Below are 22,721 nucleotides of genomic sequence, written 5' to 3' on the forward strand. Positions count from 1 at the left end.
TGGAGCCCCTCAAAATAAAGTCTGCCACTGTTTCCACTGTTTCCCCATCTATTTCCCATGAAGTGATGGGACCAGATGCCATGATCTTCGTTTTCTGAATGTTGAGCTTTAAGCCCACTTTTTCACTCTCCTCTTTCACTTTCATCAAGAGGCTTTTTAGTTCCTCTTCACTTTCTACCATAAGGGTGGTGTCATCTGTGTATCTGAGGTCATTGATATTTCTCCCGGCAATCTTGATTCCAGCTTGTGCTTCTTCCAGCCCAGCGTTTCTCATGATGTACTGTGCATGTAAGTTAAATAAGCAGGGTTACCTTACAACACTTAAAAAAAAAATCTCCCTACTTCAGGTACACCCCCCTGGATTATGCTCTGCTTGGGGAGCGTCATGAAGTGATCCAGTTCATGTTGGAGCATGGTGCCCTGTCCATCGCAGCTATACAGGACATCGCTGCTTTCAAGATCCAGGCCGTCTACAAAGGGTACAAGGTCCGAAAAGCTTTCCGAGACCGGAAAAATCTCCTCATGAAGCATGAGCAGTTGAGAAAGGATGCTGCTGCCAAGTAAGTGTGAGCTCTAGAGACTGTGTTCTCACAACTCAGGCATCAGCGTGGAAGGGGGCACGGTGGTGGGAGTGGCCAGGAGAGGGAACCAGGAGGGAATCTGAAGTAACTGTGATCCCTACATCCACGTCACCTCCCCACTTCTGCTCACCAGTCCTTCAGGGGACTGAGGCCAACAGGAAGGACCACGGCCTTGTCTCCACTTGGTGGCTGTTCCTCTAGGTTAGTGCTCAGGGTTCTAACTCTGGGAGACATCACTGCCATACCCACCCATGGCGAGGAGCTGGGGGTGAGGGCCCTGCCTGCAGTGAGCCACAAAGGAGTATCTGATCCTCTCACCCTTCCTGCTTTCAAGAGAAACTCACGCCAATGTCTAGCCTGCTTCTACTAGACAAATATAGGTCTAGTTTTGATTTGATTAAAGCAACCAACTTGTATAAATAACTTGCTCTCCCCTACCAATTCCTGAAAAAATCCCTACTAACTAATGCAATTTATTCCAGAAATACTGATTGAATTCTTACTGCACATACAACACTCTTGACTTGAGCCTAAGGAGAAAATAGTACTTGCTTCGAGGACCTCACACTTGTTTGGGTAATGATATAGTGTGTGAAATAGTCATTTGTGCCTGTTATAAATCTGAAACTGTTAGTTGCTCAGCTATATCTGAGACCCTGTGGACTGTAGCTCACCAGAATTCTCTGTCCATGGGATTTTCCCAGCAAGGACAGTGGAGTGGGTTGCCATTTCCTTCTCCAGGGGATCTTCCCTGACCCAGGGATCAAACCTGGGTCTCCTGCATTGCAGGCAGATGCATTACCATCTGAGCCACCCAGGAAGTTTATTATACATTGTGATTGTTTTCACTGTGAGTGATTGATTTTAGATTATGTTTTTGTTTGGCTTTTCTGTTATACATATGTTGGGTATTTTAAATAGCAAGAGAGTATTGCATTAGCAGGTATAAAACCAAAACATCTGATGATAAAGATCACAGGAAGATTGTGTATGTGTGTGTGTGTGTGTGTGTGTGTGTGGCTGTGCTGGGTCTTCCTTACTATGCGGCTTTTTCTCTAGTTGCGGGGAGGTGGGCTACTCTTTTTGTGGTGCACAGACTTCTTTTTGAGATGGCTTCTCTTGTTGCAGAGCAGGGGCTTAAGGATGCATGGGCTTCAGTAGTTGTGGCTCCTGGGTGCTAGAGCTCAAGCTCAATAGTTGTGGCACACAGGCTTAGTTGCTCCACAGCATGTAGGATCTTCCCAGATCAAGGATCAAACCCATTGGCAGGCAGATTCTTTACCACTGAGCCATGAGGGAAGCCCTGTTCTTAACTCTTAGTTTCTGAAATTGATTGTTAAAAAAATTGTAAATGGGAGCTGTGTTTCCTGTGATAATCACTGAAATTACCAAAACTGAAAATGTTAGCTTCCTTTAGTTTTTCTCAGTCACAGTCTTCCCTTTATGGGTCATCATTATTGGGAGTAAATGAGTTTCTTAACACTTCTTAACCATCACCTCCTAATAGTCATTGTAGCATAGATCTCCAAGAGAAATGGTTGAGTTGAGGATTACTGATTTAATTTGTGTTCATTTTATTTCTCAAAAGTTATTCCTGAAAATGTGAGTCAGTGTTTCATTTTGGTTTTGAATTTGGTTTTAAGCAACAGAAATCAGAATGTGAAATTTAGCCTTTGCTGCTGCCACCTCATTGACTAAGACAGCCCAGACACATCACGTTGCCTCAACATACCCTCCCCAGCTTCTCATGTTAGGATGGCAGAAATCACCTTCCTTAAAGTAAGGGTGTCAAAGATTAAACTTAAAGTGATTTCTATTTTGCTGGCAGAGAAATTGATAGAGAGAGAAGTTGTAGTCATATTTTCTAAGGCTTTTTGCTTTTTTTTTTTTTTAGGAAATACCTATAATCCATTTAAAAGCACTTTATAACTCATACTACACCTCCACTGTGTTGCCAAAATGAACACTACTGTAATCTACCTGCCAAAGCACAGAGCTGAATGCACATGAAAATAGGACTGTGTTTATGTTGATCGCTCTTTTTCCCTGAAGCTTCCTTTTTGCTGGGTTTTTGTTCACTCTCTAAGCTCAGATCCCCTCTCTTTCTGAACTCTCCCTTCGTACATCTTTTCAATTATACCACCACCACGTTGAAGTCAGCGCTACAGGCTAGCCCCTTAGACTTCTTTCCTTGCCATATTTTTTTCATTGAAAATACATCTTCTCTTAAAACTTAAATTACTTTATCTTTGCAGATAAACCCTTCATCTCTCTGACATCTTAATCTCCTGGAACTCTAATCCTAGATCATCAGCTCTCCACCGGGCACTTCCACTTTGCTGTCCTTTGTTACTTGCCACTGCGTCAGATCTTTGGACACTTCCATTTGCATGCCCTGTTGTCCCTGTCACTTCAGGCTCACTGTGTGAACCGTGCAACGCGTCACCACAGCTGTCTCTCTTTTCACCTCCTGATCTCCCTGCTAGTGCTGCCACCACCAGTTGTGCTAATTCCTCTTTCTGAAATGTCCTTTTGTGTCAATCCTTCTGTCCCACCACTCTACACAGGCGTCATTCGTGATGCTACGTCAGACCCTGTAACATTTTACTTGTGCTTATATCTCCAAGTCTCACCTTTCTCTCCACTAATTCCACCCTCCCACCCTCACCCCTGACATCTCAATCGTCTTGAACTTTCTTCACTTCCTCACTTACAGCTTTCCTTACACCCCCACGCTTTTGGGAGACCTGAGCTTCTTTCTGACTAGTGTATGAGACTCTGTCTCTTAGAGTTATGTAATCAAATCCAGTTTGGGTCACCCAGTTCAAGCTCTCATGATGCTCAAGTTCCTTTAATGGGAGGTTGTTCTGTGTCCTCAAAAAGTCAAGTGACAAGGAGTTCTGTGCCTCTAAGGCAGCACATTTCACTAGTGGACAGTTCTGTTGCCAGTGTTCTTGCCTGGAGAACCCCATGGACAGAGGAGCCTGGTGGGCTACAGTCCATGGGGTCACAAAGAATCTGACGTGACTGAGTGTCACACTGTTGGCAGGCGTTCTTTTCTCCCTTTTGATCTTGAGCTGCCCCTTGAAGCAAAAGAGAAAAGTCTAAATCCTCTTCCATAAACCAACTTCCAGATAATTAAAGAAGGTGCTCCTGATACTCGCACTCCGACTCCAGCTCTCCTTCTCACTTTGTAATAGATCCCCTTGCAGCCTGCTCCCCAAACATCTTCCGTTTGTCAGTGCCTTTCTTCAGGGTTGACCTTTAGTTCTGAATCTTCTGCTCGCCTGTGGTCTGATGCGTGAGAACACTTCCATCATTCCACTCCATGCTATTCCACTTCTCTGAGCCTCAGTTTCTCAATGAAAAGAAAATTTTTTAGTTCGGGACAGGTTTTGGGGCTCCATGAATGCCCTGAAACTGTAGGCAGTATTTTGTATGTTATGAGCGCATGTACATTTGGTGGGAGGAGAGGATCTATAGATTTTTATCACATTCTCTAAGATGGTTCATGAATCACAGAAAGATTTTTTTTTTAATTGGACTAAATGATATCTAAGGTTCCTTCCAGCTATAACATTCTATAAGTCAAAGGTCCTAAAACGCATGACATTTTCTTATTCCCTTGAGAGGAAGTCAAAGACCAAATATTACTAAGCCTGTGCTTCAGCAACAATGAAGAGATAGAATCTGACAGACCCTCCCCCCTCACCCCCCATCCAGTGCAGTACCAACCGAAAAGGTTAGAGCCAAACCTTTTCTGTCTTCTGAGGTAATCAGTTTCCTCTCACTGGAAATGTTCCAGGAGAAATTGAATTATCATCTCTCCAGGATAAATATATAAGGAATTTTAAAAACTATATAAAAGAGCCGGGCTCTCAGATCTCTTCTGAGTCAAAGATTCTATGAGAGCTGTGCCCTCTGTCTGCCTGAAATAACCTTCTCTCACTTCCCTCCTTTCTAACTTTGACATTATTTCTATGTAACCTTTTTATTATCTTCCAGTTTAATTAGTCTCCCATATCCCCAACCCCCAGCTCTGGGTTAATACTTCTGTTTTAGCATGCATCATATCTCGAATTCAGCATCTGCAGGAGGTATGGGTCTGATTTCCCAACTAGATTGTCAGTTCCTGGAGAGCAGGGATTGTGTTAGGTACCTCCATACTTCTAGTGACTTAAAGCCTTTGATATGTTTCTTGTTCTTCAGTCACTAAGTCCTGTCTGACTCTTTGCGATCCCATGGACTGTAGCATGTCAGGCTCCTCTATACTCCACCATCAGAGTTTGTTCAAATTCATGTCCATTGAATTGGTGATAACATCCAATCATCTCATCCTCTGTCACCATCTTCTCCTCCTGCCCTCAGTCTTTCCTAGCATCAGAGTCTTTTCCAGTGAGTTGGCTCTTTGCATCAGGTGACCAAAGTGTTGGAGCTTCAGCCTTAGTCCTCCCAGTGAATATTCAGGGTTGATTTCCTTTAGGATTGACTGGTTTTACTCTTTGTTGCCCAGTGGATTCTCAAGAGGCTTCTCTGGCACCACAATTCGAAGGCACCAATTCTTTGGTGCTCAGCCTTCTTTATGGTCCAACTCTCATATCCCTATGTTCTTACTTGGTCAGCAATGTCTGACTCTTTGCGGCCCCTTAGACTGTAGCCCACCAGGCTCCTCTGTCCATGGGATTTTCCAGGCAAGAATACTACAGTGAGTGTCCATTTCCTTCTCCAATATCCCTGTGTGACTATGGAAAAACCATAGCTTTCACTATATGGACCTTTGTCAGCGAAGTGATGTCTCTGCTTTTTAATAGCAAGCATGTAATAATAAAGAATCTGCCTGCAAAGCAGGAGATCCAGGTTCGATCCCTGGGTTGGGAAGATCCCCTGGAGGAGAAAATGGGAACCCACTCCAGTATTCTTGCCTGGAGAATCACATGGACAGTGGAGCCTGGCAGGCTACAGTCCATAGGGTCATAAAAAGTTGGACATGACTGAAGTGACTTAACACACACGCAAGAGAGGCTTGAGAGATGTGATTAATATGGCTTCTACAGAAAAAGGGGTTGTGTGGTTTCAACAATGAGCATTTCCTGAAAATATCATCAGGCCCAGCCCTGTAACTCCTAGATGGTGAGGCATTCATGCCACACCCACATTTCTTCACTTACAGCCAGAACCAGTGACAGCTTAACAGCTTTACCTGTCAATAAAATAAAAATGATTACTTATATTGATATAGTGCTTTACAGTTTACAAAATTCTTGTACATTAAACCCTTACAATAACTCAGTAAAGTAAACAAGGCAACTGTCCTTAAACTCATTTCATGCAGGGGATGGTAACACCGATTAACTTGCCTGAAATCACTCAGCTAGTAAGGGAGGAGGTTGGCACATGGATCTCAGTCTTACCCTAAGCCAGGGTTCCTGCCATGGCTTGGTTCTGGGGAACAACCCCCAGCCATGCTTGTGCAGTAGGCTCTCCAGATCCTAGCACTATCTGATAGGCTGGCATGGAAGGGCCCTGCTTCTTTTCTCTGACTTATATGCAATATGTAACTGTTGGTGCCAAAGGTCACCAGGCCCCCCATCAGCTTTTGTCTTAACCCAGTGCTCACTCAGCTGTGCATGTTGTCTCCAATGGCTGTTAAGAGAGTGGCACCAAGCTGCCACCATCAATTCTGCAACATGGTTCAGGAAAAATCTTCTTATGACTCAGAGCTAACCTAGCAGAGCATACCAGTATCCTCCCAAATCCTTGAGAAAGTTAAGAAAATTAGTTGGCCCCAAGCCTACACCAGGACTATGACCAAGAAAGTCACCAGGGCAAATGCAGGTGTAATCAGTGCAACAGCAGGACACGCTAACTTAACCTTCCTTTTCTGTGGAAACCATTTTAATCACATCTCTCAAACCTCTCTTAGTCCTGTATTCATGGCACTGGCAACTTGAGTACTCATGAATGAGAATGAGCTGCTTTATTTCTGTGGTGTCTGGCAGAATTGCTTTCTTTTTGATGAAACTGGACAACTATTAATACAACTCTCTGTGGAAGCCACACAGTGGGGTAGGGAAAAAAAAACTCCATCAACTTCCAGGACTTAAACTTTCCAGACCCAGAGGCAAGAATGTGCTGTGTTGTGCAAACAGATGCCTCCAATGCTGAGATGCTGAAGCTGTGGAACATTCAAGTCGTTGAAGTTACTGCCCTTGACCTAGTTCTCTGCACGACAAGCAATCTTTTGATATTTTGGTTTCTTTTTTCCTTCTTCTTTTTTTTATTGAGGATAATTGCTTTACAATGTTGTGTTGGCCTCCACCACACAATAAGGGGAATTAGTCACAACTACACATTTCTCCTCTCCCTCTTGAGCCTCCCTCTCCTCTCTCATCCCACCCCTCTAGGTCATCACAGAGAGCTGGGCTGTGCTCCTTGTGTTCTATGGCAGCTTCCCAGTAACTCTGTTTTACACATGATAGTCTATATCTGTCACTGGTACTTTCTCAATTCTACCCTACCCTCTCTTTTCCGCACTATACCCACAAGTCTGTTCTCTGTATCTGCCTCTCCGTTTCTTCCTTATAAATAGGTTCATCAGTACTGTTTTTCTAGATTTCATATATATGCATTCATATACAGTATTCGTTTTTCTCCTTCTGACTTCACTCTAGGTCCATCCAAGTTGGACTCTAGGTCCAACTCTAGGTCATTCGTTCCTTGGAAAAGTTTTCAATTAGCAATAACTGCAGCTCGGATAAACCTCATTGGCTATGATGATAACTGCCACAGTGCAGAGCTCACTTGGTTTCTTATCAGCCTTTTTTCTTTTTTTTTTTTGCTGTTGTCATCTCGGCTACTCATTTGTCAAGTCCTCTCCCTTGGGTCTTAGATCTGTCTTGGGAGAGTTCCAGGGTATATCTCTGCCCCACTACAGCCCTTCAGAGATTTGCACCAGCAAAGTACGCCTCTGGTCTTTTTTCCTCTGGGGGAAACAACCCCCGTTCCTCTAGCCCATCCTTTGGAGACCCTCTTCACCCTGTGGTGGACAGCACCTGAAGCAGATGTCAGAGATCTGATGATCCCTGGTTGGCTTTCTCACATTTTTATACTGTGAGCCTCTAGGGAGTGGTTCAAATTGCTCTAGAAAGACAGTACAAGCCAGACTAATTGGTGGCCCATCAGAAGCTGTTGTCTGGCTGATTTCCCTTAGAGAAAAAGGGGAGGAAAATGTGGGACTGGTTAAGATTCTGCCATCTTAATAAATTTCCAGCTAAAATGTTGCTTGCTGTGTCATGGCCAGGGTTTTTTTTCCTCTTTAAGATTTCATGTAAAGTAGAATAACTTTAGTTTGTCCTCTTTTATTTGTTTCCTGAACTTTACAAAAATAGGTCAAGTGTATAGCATGGCCCATCCTGAAGATTAAAGATCTTTGACATTCTGCAATAAGTTAGTCAGAGAAAACACACTGAAATTTTAGGATAATTATTGATTCTAAGAGTTCAGGACTAAAAGCTAAGCTAGAAGCTAACTTGAAGTGCTGTTAATGGTCACTTTGATGTGGTGTTGCCACTTTCTTCTTATGACTCAGTTCATTTTTTACATGATAGAAGAAGATTGAAATTCTTAAAAATTGATTTTGTGAGGTGAATTTTACAGGACGAAGTAAAGCTGCCAAGTCCAGCTCAGCTCTGTATATAGTTTTGCATGTAACATTAGGCAAGTCACTAAGCTCTCTGCCTCAGTTTCCTTATCTGGCAAATAAGAGCCTGGCCTCAGTGAACTGAGATTCTTTCAGCATCTTAGACTCTAAGCAGTGGTTCTGGACCTTTTTTCCCCAGGGCAACTAACACACACACACACACACACACACACACACACACACACAGGATCATGTTCTGTTCTCAGGAGCTGTTTCCTGTGTGTGTGTCTCTGTGGTGGTGGTTGTGGTGATTGTGGTGATTGTGGTGGTTGTTGCTTTTTGTTTCAAGGAGGCAGTATAGATAAAATAGGATGCAGGTCAGGCATAATTCCTAGTTTTAATCCCCCCTCCTTCTCCTCAGGATCACAACTTTTACATCAAGAACCACAGCTCTCGTGAAATGCACATTTGTGGAATGTGTGCATTGAAAGATTTTTTAAAGTGCAAAATGCATCAGTTTTTGAAAAACATTAATTCTGTTCACCAGCTGAGGGTGTAATTATATATTTTCCTGGTTACATTCTTTCTCCCGGCTTACTGAGTTCTACCACAATGAAAAACCAACCCCTTTGCAAACCTCCCCCTCCAGAGGAGTCTTAAAAAGGCAGCGCTCCCCATGTGCTGGCCAGCCTGATCACTCTGAAAGGCTGAGCTCCCCACGTGCTGGCCAGCCTGATCGCTCTGAAAGGCTGGGTCCCCTGTTTGTCCCATGGCTGTCCTCGTGGGAGGCCCAGAAAGGTCTGCAGTGACAAAGTTTGCCCCCCCAGGGCTAATTGTACAGCGGCTTCTTGGAATTGAAAAGGAGAGCTGTTTGGTCTCCTAAAACAAAGCGAAATAAATGACTGCTCAAATAACAAAGTCTAGGTTATCACCTCAAAGGCCCCGTTGATGGCAGTGATATATCCACGCAGGTGCCAAGCTGGGCAACCCCACACGCCTGTCTGTCTGCAGGACCAACATTCTCATCCAGCCTCGTAAAGAGAGCAGCTCCCCACCACCCTGCCAGGAGCAAGGCTGTTATCAATTAGCAGCACCTCTGCCACCCAGATACTTCCACCTTCTTCTGAAAGCAGGCTTCTCCCAGACGAATCGCCCTGAAACGGCACCGCCCGTGTGAATCGCAGGCACTGAGGATGACAGGCTCTCCGGCTCGCCTGTCGATTGCAGTGCAGCATATGCCAGTGTCAGTGCTTTGAGAGGCCTGTAACAAGACTACAGCTGAATGAGAACGTTCGAGCTGCACTGGAGTCAGCACGACCCACCGGAGCACTGTCTCTGGGGTGGCACCCAGTGGGAACCTAGCAGGAGGGCTTCACAACACAGGCCAAGAGACCTTCAGAAGGGGAGTTGGGTTGACCAGGCTTTCTGTTTAAGTGTGACTCAGGTATCTGTCATCTGGTCTTCCCTGTCCCTTGAGATATAAATAAGCTTTGCTTCACATTGCACAGTCTGTGGAAATCTGAATTCTGTGACTTCCTGGGGGCTTGGGGTCTCTGTCTCAGCTCTTGCTTCTATGTCTGGGACCTTAGCCCTGCAACTTTCATGTTGCTTATGAAAAGGCATGTATGAGCATGGGACCTTCCAGAAAACTGGTGTCATCAGGAAGATTCCCATTTCATATCCCATAATGGTATAATTAACAGTGCACCTGAGGATAGTTAACAGTCTGCATGAGACTTGCCTGTTCTCTTAAGCTTTGCTTCTCAGGGTGTGGTCAGAGGCCCTATAGTACCTGTATGACCTGGGTGCTTGATAGAAATACAATATCTTGAGCCCGACCCCAGGCCTGGCAAGTCAGCATCTAGGTTTTACCAAGATCCCAGGAGATCCCATTCCTTAAAGTATGTGAATCACGGATCTAAAGTCCTTGGCTGTCCCCTCACCCTGGGCGGATTCTCTGTCCCACTCTTGCTCCATGCGGTACCCAGTCTTTCATTTCCTCTTCCTCCTCCATTCTCTCTCTTGTTCTTCATCTCTTCCCTCCCTGTCAGGAACTACAAATAAATTCTTTGTATCCTAAGAGATCAGGCCTCTTCTCTGGAGCCTCAAAGTCAGTCATCACCTAGGCCCTGAGGGTCTCTTCTACCAGCACTCAATCCTGTCCTCAAGCTTATTAAAATATTTGTGTAAACAAGGCCCCCAACTAAGAGGGACCCTGATACCAGATACTCTGATAAAAGAAATCTCTCCATCTCATTATAAAACATAGCCCTGATTTTATCAAGACATTCCAAAAGTGAAAAGTAAAAAACTATTGGTCACTCAGTCGTGTCTGGCTCTTTGTGACCCCATGGACTGCAACCTGCCAGGCTCCTCTGTCCATGGCATTCTCCAGGAAAGAATACTGGAGTGGGTAACCATTTCCTTCTCCAAGGGATCTTTTTGACCCAGGGATCAAACCTTAGTCTCCTGCTTTGAAGGCAGATTCTTTACCATTTGAGCCACTGGGGCTTTCACAAGACATCCAAACAGACTCTTAAATCAGTTCAGGATTATTAGCTATCATATAAGCGCTTCTCAGGTGGCACTAATGGTAAAGAATCCACCTGCCAATGCAGGAGATGCAAGAGATTTAGGCTCAATCCCTAGCTCAGGAAGATCCCCTGAGGCAGGAAATGACAACCCACTCCAGTATTCTTGCCTGGAAAACTCCATGACAAAGGAGTCTGGCGGGCTACAATCCTTGGGGTTGCAAAGAGTCAGACAAAACTGAGCACACATGCGCACGCACACGAGCTGTCCTACAAGCCTTAGACCTGGAGAAGTTGGGTCTTCGACAGGAAAGTGACTTACTCAAGGTCTATTTGCGTATTTTTTCACGTCATCGTTAAGGTTTGCCAGTGGTCTTTTTAGTGAATAGAAGATTAAAGGTTATCCCTCTGCTTATCATTCTCAGTTGCGTTCTGATGTACTTTCTGGAACAGGAGAAAAGAGTGTAGTTACAGCTCCAGGGATCACTAGCTTGGGGACACAAACCGTGGGATCCTGCTGTATCTCAGCAAACAGTTTCATGTCATGTGTGTCCCCGCTGGGCACAGGTTGAACTATAAGGTTCTTTCCAGCTCCATCATCCTTTCAGATAGAAAAGTCAGGAATCTGTGAAATTGTGAATTACCAAATCCCCCCTGTGTTGTGGTAGCTCCTTTTAAAAATCAAATCTCACTCAGGAATACTTGAATAGGTAACGCTCTGAGTTTTTTCCTCTCTGCCCTTGGTTTTGTTCCCAGGAAACGAGAAGAAGAAAACAAGCGAAGAGAGGCAGAACAGCAGAAAGGAAGGCTAAGCCCAGATTCCTGCAGACCCCATGCTCCTCTCTGTCTGCCCAGAACCCAAGCTGAGCCCCACAGACAGAGCCGGGCCCCCAGCAAACAGCCCCCCTGCAGCGACAAGGCCCAAGGCCCTGAGCGGAAAGCCTGCAGACGATCTCCAGGTAGAGGGTCTCCAAGCAGAGCCCCCCAGAAGGAGCAGCAGCTCTCCTCAGACTTGCAGAGAACAGAACCCAGAAAACCAAATGGTAAGTGTATTGCCTTGCGATTCAGCGCTAACCCATGGACTGTGGGCTCTTTTGTTTCATATTATGTAGACCATTTACATTTAAGGTAATTATGTCAGCACTTAAGTCTGCCACTGTATCATTTATTTTGTTTATTTTTTCTGTTTCTCTTTTCTTCCCTTCCTGTTGTATTTCCTCAAATTCTTTCTTCGCATGGGATCATTATATAGCAGTCCCCTTACCCATGTTAATTAAAATGCCTCTTATGTTTTAGCTCTCAGAGTGAATGCTCCTTCCTCTGACACTCATGCATTCCCACCAAATGAAGCTTTTTTTTCCCTTCTGTGTGCTCCCACAGCTTTCCTGTGCATCCTTAATGTAAAGATCATCACCTTGCACTGTTAGTGGATTACTGGCTTACTTGTCTGTTTTTTCCACTAGACTATACAACCTGTAAAATCAGGATTGCATCAGTTATCTAATGCTGTGTAACAGACTACCCTAAAACTAAGTGATTTACAATATTCTGTGGGTGGGTCTTGCAGTTCCTCTTCAGGCATCATCTACACTCACTCGTGTGGCTACATTCAGGTCAAGGTCAGCTGAATTGGTTGGTCTAAGATGGACTGACTTGAATATCTGGCAGTTGATAGTGGCTGTCAGCTGGGATTCCTTGACTCTTTTACATGGCCTTTCATCCTCCCATAGGCTAGACTGGCTTCCTTACACAGTGGTCTTGGACATCATTCTAACAAAGCACAAGAAAAAGCTATAAGACTTCTTGAGGAATAGGCTCAAGAATGTGCACACCACATTTTGTTGATCAAAGCAAGTTGTATGACCATCCCAGACTAAATAACATAAAGAAATAGAATCCATCTTTGCATACTAAGATGGGACTAATTTTTGGCTATTAAACAATCTATCACAGTTACTTTTTGGCCACAGATTATTCACATTTCTCCCACATGTAAAATGTTTTACCCCTTATCTTTAGGACCCAAAAATCTCATCCCAGTTAACACATCAAGTTTGAAGTCTGGGATCTTGAGACCTGTGTGAGATTCCCCATGAATCTTTCTGATTCAGAGAACAGTCAACAAGAACACACATTGGCCCACACATGCATCCAGTAAGCAGTGGTGAGATAGGAACAGAATCCCAGGTGGCTCAGAGGTAAAGAATCCACCTACTAGTGCAGGAGATTTGGACTTGATCTCTGGGTTGAGAAGATCCCCTAGAAAAGGAAATGGCAACCCACTCCAGTATTCTTGCCTGGGAAATTTCATGGACTGAGGAGCCTGGCAGGCTACAGTCCATGGGGTCAGAAAGAGTCAGACACGACTGAACAACTGTGGATGCACACAAACCACAATAGATACTCCTGTTCCAAAAGAGGAGAAATTGGTACATAGCAGTCACTGCTGCTGCTGCTATTAAGTCGCTTCAGTCGTGTCCGACTCTGTGCGACGCCATAGACGGCAGCCGACCAGGCTCCGCCGTCCCTGGGATTCTCTAGCCAAGAACACTGGGGTGAGTTGTCATTTCCTTCTCCAATGCGTGAAAGTGAAAAGTGAAAGGGAAGTTACTCAGTCACGTCCGACTCTTCACAACCCCATGGACTGCAGCCCATCAGGCTCCTCCATCCATGGGATTTTGCATGTAAGAGTACTAGAGTGGGGTGCCATTGCCTTCTCCATAGCAGTCACTAGTCCATAGCAGTTCTGAAAGCCACCTGGTTATACATTAGCAAGGCTCCTACTCTGAGATATGAAATATGCCTTGATTAAGGTCTGGTTTTACTCCTCTGTGTGTGTTCTATGCCATGTTCGTCTTGGCTCTGGGCTGTGCCACCTGGGTTCTTGGCCCTGCTGAGAAGTCTTCCTTTTCAATGAGACGTAGCCCATATTTGCAGCTGAGTAGCTTTCATAGCCTGTTTCCAGCATAAGAGAAATTGAGGCCCCAGAGGCTCCTTTGTGTTTGAAACTGCCTCCATAGGTCAAGCTGGTGGTACTCTCAGTGATACAATTATTTCAGAAATATTCATGGGTTTCCTGTGAATCTGATTGAGTTCATTTCATGTTCCAAAACCACATCAATGATTATTTTTCAAATAGGCCTTTCTCTACTTTGGGTGGCTCAGGCTACTATGGAAAAATGCCCTTGAGATTCTTAGAAGTTCTTTTGTCTAGCTAAAAGTTCTTTCTTTATCTTATTTCTTTCTCTGTGTGTGTGTGCTAAGTTGCTTCAGTCATATGCAACTCTATGCGACCCTATAACTGTAGCCTGCCAGACTTCTCTGTCCATGAGTGTTCTCCAGGCAAGAATACTAGAGTGGGTTGCCATGTCCTCCTCCAGGGACCTAACCTGAGTCTCTTATGTCTCCTGCACTGGCACATAGGTTCTTTACCACTAGCACCACCTGGGAAGCCCTCTTTCTCTCCACACTTTATCATATGCAGCTAAAAACTTCCATTTGATATTTTCTTCAACATTCCTCCTGGAAAACTCCTAAGCCATAACTATAAGTTCATTAGGTGTATTTTCTGTCTTCCAAGTTACTGCAGGTTGCCAGTTATCATACCACTGAGCTACATGGTTCTCTTTTGTCCAGACTCCTGTAGCGACTCCTATAGCAACTTCCTATAGCACTTCTCTAGTCTTCACTAATAGTTTCTTCATTGTCTTTCTAACCTCTGCTCACCTGCCAGTCCCAAAGTCAGTGCTTTGGGTTTTTGCTAGGCCAGCAAGCCTCTTTTTTAGGTATCAGTTTCTGTATTGATTATCTCTAGTGGCATAACACCCCACCCTCCAAACTAAGTGGCTTAAAACAATGCTTTATTATTTCTCACAGTTCTGTGAGTTGGTTAGGCAGTTCCTCTACTGGATCAGCTGGGCTTGCTTTCGTAGCCGCTAGAAGGGTGGTCAGGCTAGAAAGTCCTGATGTCTTCCTTCACATTTCTGACAATTGGCGCTGGCTGTTGGCGGTTGGTGTCTCAGTTCTCTTCTACATGCCCTTTCATCCTCCAGTAAGGTAGATCATCTTACTTTCATACTGTTCTCAGGGCGGTGTCCTGAAAAAGGAAAGCAGAAGCCACAGGCCCTTTTGAGGCCTGAGTTCCAGAACTATCACATCCCTTCTACCACATTCTGTGGATTAGAGCAATTCACAAGGCCAGCCCAGTTCAAGAGAGTGGAGACACAGACATATTGCAAAATCACATTTGAAAGGTGAATGGATCCTCAGATGGGAAGAATCCTTGGCCATTAAACAGTCTATCAGAAGGACCAGTATGTCTTACTTCTGTATCCCAGCAGGGTATTGGGCACATAAGAGATATAATAAGCATTTGTTGAATATATATCTGTATGGTACTGGCTAAGTGCTTGAGATTCAGTGGGTATGACTGGTGGGAGTATCAGTGGCCCTTACATTTGGAACATGCATGGTGGCTAAGGCAGCAAACTCTGTTTGCTTACCTCTTTCCTTACCCCAGTTATGTATATTCAGTTATTTACTGTGTCATCATTTAGATATCCCCAAGGTATCTCAAACTCAACCTGTCCAAGATAGAATTGATCATGATTTCATGTAAACCTGTTCCTGATCTTGGTTAATGACATATTCATCCATCTGTATGTCCATCCCAGGAGTAAAATCTGATCATTTTCTTCTTTTACTTTACCACTCAAAATCCAGTCTGTCACCAGGTCTTGTCACCTTTACTTCCTAAATATCTTCCAGATCCGTTCTGCATATCTCATCTACTACCGCCACATGGTCTACCTAACATTTGTTTACCTTCGTCTCTGTCTTGGACTATTGCAGTAACTTCCCAGCTGGTCTTACTTATCTACTGGATTCCTCTAATCCATTTTCTTCTCAATATGTGATCATATCAGTGCCTTCAAACGTGAAATCTCATCAAAGCCTTGTAATCAACACTTCTGCACGGAACCTGGTTCCTTTTGCTGGAGATGGTCATAGACACCAAGATCTGAGAGCTAGGTGCATAGCACTGTTGGACTGTCATTGCTCCTAAGCCCTTTCAACAGAGAGAGCTGAGAAATTCTTATATTTATTGGGCATCTATTTGTGTATATCACACACACACTGTTTTCATATCAGTACCTCCAATTGCATTTGACACCATAGATTTTATTCTAGCTTTTATCTTTTTTATTTGAAATTTTTTTCTCCCAACTGACAGATCTGGCTTCAGTTATCTGTGATATATATGCTTATTTGTTCAATCCCATTATACACCTAAAGTAGTCTTAGAATTGCCATCCCATACCCGTTTGAGAAATAAATTTACTAACTAGAGCGCAGTATTTTCACACATTCCTTAGTCTTACAGTACTCAGCCAAAATATGATTTTACAAAGTTACTTTGGTAAGTTCCCTTCTCCACGTTTTAGTGTGGTTACCTCATCTATTTGTAATAGTGTTAGGTTTATTTGTTATTATTTTTATTCCATCTTGGGTTCTTTCCCACATCCTAGCTGATTCTAATTGCTGGTTTTTTTGGTAATGGGGTACTTTTTATTTAAACAGAAAATGACATTTTCTCATAATTATAAAATTAGTTAATGTATGTTACCAAAACATTTAAATCAGAGAAAAGAACAAAGAAGAAAAAATAAAAATCCTAAAAATAAACAAAATCTTTTTAAAAAATCTTAAAAGTAAACAATTATACAGTAAAAGTAAAAAATTATCTAATTTTTCTTAAAATCAGGAAATTGTGGGCATCCTGTTTTGAGATATTCTTACATCATTTCTTTGTTTTCAATAAAAGTGTTAATAGCTGCTTATTATTACATCAGATTATGAATACAGCATGCTTTGTTTAATCATGCCTGTGTTGCAGACTATGTAAACCAGCTTTTCATATAAAGTTTTGTGTTTATCTCTAATATTTATAGCTCTTTAAACTTGCTGCCAAACTTCTTACCAAGAAGGTTGAAGAAGTTTGTTCCACCCTTTCAAAAGCAAAAACCAAAAAACTCTCTCCAAACACTTAGGCAAATAATGGATTTACTAAATCCTAGTTAGTAAGATGAAATTTTTTCATATTTTTATTGGCTTTGTATATTTATTTTCTGGATTATTCACTAACATCCTTTGTCAATTTTTATATTGGTTTTTCATTTTCTTAATAGTTCTAAAATCTTTTTATATAATAAGGATAGTAACCTTTCTCTCTCATATATAATAAACTTTTATGGATACCCTATAATTTTGTTTCATTTTTTCTTCTGAGATTTTCTCTTTGTGGTTTTATGCCAAGAAAACATTTTTCTCACTTTAAAATAAACACATGTATTTTCTAATTTTTAATGTCTCCTATTTAATTTGTTGTATAGTGAGTTTGTAATCGAATGGCTTCTTTTTAGAGAATAAGTGGTCATGCTAGCCATAAACAGGAGAAGGCGATGGCACCCCACTCCAGTACTTTTGCCTGGAAAATCCCATGGATGGAGGAGCCTGGTGGGCTACAGTCCATGGGGTTGCGAAGAGTCGGACACGACTGAGCGACTTCACTTTCACTTTTCACTTTCCTGCATTGGAGACGGAAATGGCAACCCACTCCAGTGTTCTTGCCTGGAGAATCCCAGGGACTGGGGAGCCTGGTGGGCTGCTGTCTCTGGGGTGGCACAGAGTCGGACACGACTGAAGCGACTTAGCAGCAGCAGCCATAAACATTGAGCTGTCTGGAGCTACTGTGCTGGCAGTAGGCTTGCATAGCGTTGCTCTCTGGGGTCATGCCCAGGGTCTGTGAGCACCTCATCTAATTCAACATGCCATCTTTATTTTTGTAAATGGGAATATTTTTAGCTTTCTGTTCTTTCTCACTGATCTGTTTCTACTAATACCCAAATCACATTATTTTTATCATTATTAGTTATTAGTTTGTAATAACATGTATTAATAATCATCTCTTCATTATTTGTCTCTTTATGGTAGAGTTTGCTTTATAAAAAAGATTTTAAAGTTGTTCTTATCTGTTTTGGGCTGTGCTGGGTCTCCACTGCTGTGGGGGCTTTTCTCTAGTTGCGGCAAGTGAGGCGACTCTCTAGGTGTGCTGTGTGGCCTTCTCACTGCAGTGCGAGAAGCACTGCAGTGGGCTGTTGCAATGGCTTCTCTTGCTTTGGAGCACAGCTCTAGGGAGTGCAGGCTTCAGTAGTTGCAGCCCTCGAGCTCCGCAGTTGTGGCTTCCAGGCTTTAGAGTACTGGCTCAATAGCTGTAGCACAAGGGCTTGGTTGCCCTGCAGCATGTGGGATCTTCCCAGATCAGGGATTGAATTCTATGCCTCTTGTATTGGCAGGCAAATTCTTTACCACTGAGCCACCAGGGAAGCCCTACTACTACTATTACTAAGTCGCTTCAGTCGTGTCCGACTCTGTGCGACCCCATGGACTGCAGCCCACCAGGCTCCCCCATCCCTGGGATTTTCCAGGCAAGAGTACTGGAGTGGGATGCCATTGCCTTCTCCCAGGGAAGCCCTAGAGTTTGCTTTTTAGAGCAGTTTTAAGTTAACAGCAAAATAGAGCAGGAAGTACAGAGAGCTCCCATATACTCCTACTCACAAATCCACATACTCCTCCATCATCAACACCTTACACCAGAATAGCATATTTGTTAATAATTGATGAACCAACACTGACACATCTACTTCTGCTTCATTTATTACACTAAAGCCTTTGACTGTGTGGATCACAACAATCTGTGGAACGTTCTTAAAGAGATGGGAATACCAGATCACCTTACCTGCCTCCTGAGAAACCTGTATGCAGGTCAAGAAGCAAGAGTTAGAACCAGACATGGAACAACAGACTGGTTCCAAATAGGGGAAGGAGTACATCAAGGCTGTATATTGTCCCCTGCTTATTTAACTTATATGCAGAGTACATCATGAGAAATGCTGGGCTGGATGAAGCACAAGCTGGAATCAAGATTGCTGGGGGAAATATCAGTAACCACAGATATGCAGATGAAACCACCCTTATGGCAGAAATCAAAGAGTAACTAAAGAGCCTCTTGATGAAAGTGAAAGAGGAGAATGAAAAAGCTGGCTTAAAACTCAACATTCAGAAAATGAAGATCATGGCAACTGGTCCCATGACTTCATGGCAAATAGATGGGGAAACAATGGAAACAGTGACAGACTATTTTCTTGGGCTCCAAAATCACTGCAGATGGTGACTACAGCCATGAAATTAAAAGATGCTTGCTCTTTGGAAGAAAAGCTCTGAAAAGCCTAGACAGCATATTAAAAAGCAGAGATGTCACTTTGCTGACGAAGGTCCATCTAGTCAAAGCAATGGTTTTTCCAGTAGTCATGTATGGATGAGAGAGTTGGACCATAAAGAAAGTTTGGCACTAGGGAATTGATGCTTTTGAACTGTGTTGTTGGAAAAGACTCTTTAGAGTCCCTCGGACTGCAAGGAGATCAAACCAGTCAATCCTAAAGGAAATCAGTCCTGGATATTCATTGGAAGGACTGATGCTAAAGCTGAAGCTCCAGTACTTTGGCCACATGATGTGAAGAGCTGACTCATTGGAAAAGACCCTGATGCTGGGAAAGATTGAAGGCAGAAGGAGAAGGGGACGACAGAGGATGAGATGGTTGGATAGCATCACCAACTTGATGGACATGAGTTTGAGCAAGCTCTGGGAGTTGATGAAGGATAGGGAAGCCTGGAGTGCTTCAGTCCATGGGGTCACAAAGAGTCAGACACGACTGAGCAACTGAACTGAACTGACACTGACATATCATTATCACCCAAGTCCAGTTTACAACAGCATTCACGCCTGGTGTTACACATTCTGTATAACTTGTATCATACAGAATAGTTTTACTGCTTTTATCAGGGGTCTCCAGAGAAACAGAACCAATAAGATAGACAAATAGACAGACAGACAGACAGACAGATAGATAGGCAGGCAAACAGGCAGACATTAAAGGAGATTTGGTATAGATTGCTTGTTTGATTATGCTGAGAAGGCAATGGCACCCCACTCCAGTACTTTTGCCTGGAAAATCCCATGGACGGAGGAGCCTGGTGGGCTGCAGTTCATGGGGTCGCTAGAGTCGGACACGACTGAGCGACTTCACTTTCACTTTTCACTTTCATGCATTGGAGAAGGAAATGGCAACCCACTCCAGTGTTCTTGCCTGGAGAATCCCAGGGACAGGAAGCCTGGTTGGCTGCCATCTATGGGGTCGCACAGAGTCGAACATGACTGAAGCGACGCAGCAGCAGCAGCAGCAGCAGCTTGTTTGATTATGGAGGCTGAGAAGACCCATAGTCTGGTATCTGGAAGCTGGAAACCCAGGAAAGCTGGCAATGTGACTCAGTGAGTCTGAAAGCTTAAAAACAAGGAAACAGATGCTCTGAATCTGAGTCCAAAGTTTTGGAAATCGAGGGGCTGATGGTTTAAGTTGTCGTGCTCAGTTGTGTCTGACTCTTTGTGACCCCATGGACTGTCACCTGCCAGGCTCCTCTATCCCTGGAATTTTCCAGGCAAGAATACTGGAGTGGGTTGCCATTTCCTACTCTAGAGGACCTTCCTGACCCAGGGATTGAACCTGTGTCTCTCCTGCATCAGTAAGTGGATTCTTTACCACCGAGCCACCCAGGAGCCTTGGTACCAGTCCTGGCCCAAGTCCAAAAGCTCGACAAACAGGAGCACCTACGCCCAAGGGCAGGAGAAGATGGGTGTCCCAGCTCTAGCAGAAAAGGAAAATCACCCTTCCTCCACCATGTTTTTTCTGTTTAAGCCCTAAATAGATGGGACTATGCCGACCTGCCTTGGTGAGGGTGGTCTTCTTTACTCAGGTTACCAATCGAAAAGCTGATCTCTTCCAGAGACACTCTCACAGACACACCCAGAAATAATGTCTTACCAACTCTCCGGGCATCTCTTACACCAGTCAAGTTGACATTACATTAACTGTCATACTGCCCTAAAAATCCACTGTCTTTCCTGAACGCCTGGTAACCACTGAGCCTTTTAGTGTCTCCATAATTTTCCCTTTTTCCAGAATGTCATATAGTTGGAATCATACAGTATATGGCCTTTTCATGGTGACCTCCTTCACTTATTAATATGTATTAGTACTATTCATGCAAGGATAGTAATATTTCACTTCATAATATTCTGTGTGGCTGGGTAGCTCATTTCTTTTTGGTACACGTTCATTTTTTAAAAACTCATTTCCTTTTAGTTCACTCCTTTTTATTGCTGAATAATATTCCATTGTCTGGATATAGCACAATTTATATGTTCACCTACTGAAGGGCATCTTGGCTGCTTCAAGTTTGGGCAGTTATGAATAAAGCTGCTATACACACCCATGTACAGGATGTTGGGTAGACATAAGGTTTTAATTCATCTGGGAAGATACCAAAGAGCAGGATTGCTGGATTGTATGATAAGAATATGTTCTATTTCTTAAGAAACTACCAGTCTTCCAAAGCAGCTGTACCATTTTGCATCCCACCAGCAATGAAGGAGGGTTCCTGTTGCTTCTCACCCTCACCAGCATTTGATGTTAGTATTTTTGATTTTTACCATGTGTAGTGGTATCTCATTGTTATTTTGATTCACTGTTTTTTTTTTTTAATTTTGTTTTGGTACATGTGAAACATTATAATAAGTCTGAGAGAGCGGTACAGGAAGTTTCACTCAGGAAGGCGTCTCTCCCGCCTCATCCTGCTACTGTTTGCATTTCCCTCATCTCTTTATCACTTCCCCACTCCATTGGGTCTAGTCTCTTCAGATTATCCTTCTATATTTGTTTTGTACACATGAGCAGATGCAAGTCTATTTTCTTATATACCATTCCTTCATACATGAAGAATATACATATTCTTCCACACGTAAGAATAGTTATTTTAAAGTCTGTTTCTGAAAACACGTCTGAATGACCTGTGTGTCTGTTTTATTGTCTGTTCTCCCTCCCTCTCTTCTTCTCTCAATTTTCTCTTGTATCATCTCCCTGTATATTTTTCACTAAGTACTGGACCATTGAGTGTAAAAAATTAGAGAAATGACTTAAAGCCTAGCATGGTATGATTAATAATTCCTCCAGGGTGGATTTACATTGACTTCTGCCAGGCATTCAGGAGAAAGAGCAATCCAAGGTCACCATGATGCAGTCCCAGAACTGAGATGATGCAGAGTGGGGCTTTGATGCAGAGTGCGGCTTTCAGTGCCAGCAAAGGTCAGCCCACTGCCAGTTCACCTTTTCTCCCTGGAACAGCCATCGAGGAGTCCAATCCAGTGCTCCCTGGCTGAATCTGGACTCCAAGTTTTGTCCTCCAAACCTCAAGGAGCTTATTTCCTTAGGGATATGTAGCCCCAAATGCCTTGTTCATCTCCTGGTCACTTGATTTTCTTGGATCTTGGCCTTGTTAGCTCTTCAGTGCCTCAGATAGGTACATGCATGCTAAGTCACTTCAGTTGTATCTGACTCTTTGCAACCACATGGACTGTAGCCCACCAGGCTCCTCTGTCCATGGGATTCTCCAGGCAAGAATACTGGAGTGGGTTGCCATTTCCTTTTCCAGGAGATCTTCCCAACCCAGGGATTGAACTGATGTCTCTTATGTCTCTTGCATTGGCAGGCAGGTTCTTTACCACTAGCGCCACCTGTCAAACAGGTGGTTGTAATATTTTAGCTTTTTGATTTTTTAGATTTTTGAGTATGCGTTAATTCTGCCGTTATAGAAGCAGAAGTTCCTTCACTGTTTATTACCTCAAGACTAACATTTTCATTTTAGATAATTATGTTTAGTTATTTAAAAATTTTTTCTCTAACTTTGTACTTCTTTTGTGTGTTTAATGAGTGTGTTTTGTGCACATGTATGTGCACGTACACATTGTTCTATTAGTTGACATTTTTTGTTGATCTAATCTTGTTATTTTTCTCTGTT

The 22,721-nt window shown here is 43.3% G+C and overlaps 1 protein-coding gene across 4 annotated transcripts in view; it reads left to right on the top strand.

Moving 5' to 3' along the window:
- The window catches only part of INVS (inversin), a 137,123-nt gene that overhangs the window by 100,492 nt on the left and 13,910 nt on the right, over positions 1–22,721 (top strand). For all 4 annotated transcript variants that reach the window (XM_010808005.4, XM_010808007.4, NM_001077983.2 and 1 more), the window contains 2 exon segments: positions 348–560; positions 11,508–11,794. In XM_010808005.4, the coding sequence (XP_010806307.2) occupies positions 348–560; positions 11,508–11,794 (500 nt within the window).

This window comes from Bos taurus, chromosome 8, assembly GCF_002263795.3.
Source record: "Bos taurus isolate L1 Dominette 01449 registration number 42190680 breed Hereford chromosome 8, ARS-UCD2.0, whole genome shotgun sequence".
Taxonomy (NCBI): Eukaryota; Metazoa; Chordata; class Mammalia; order Artiodactyla; family Bovidae; genus Bos; species Bos taurus.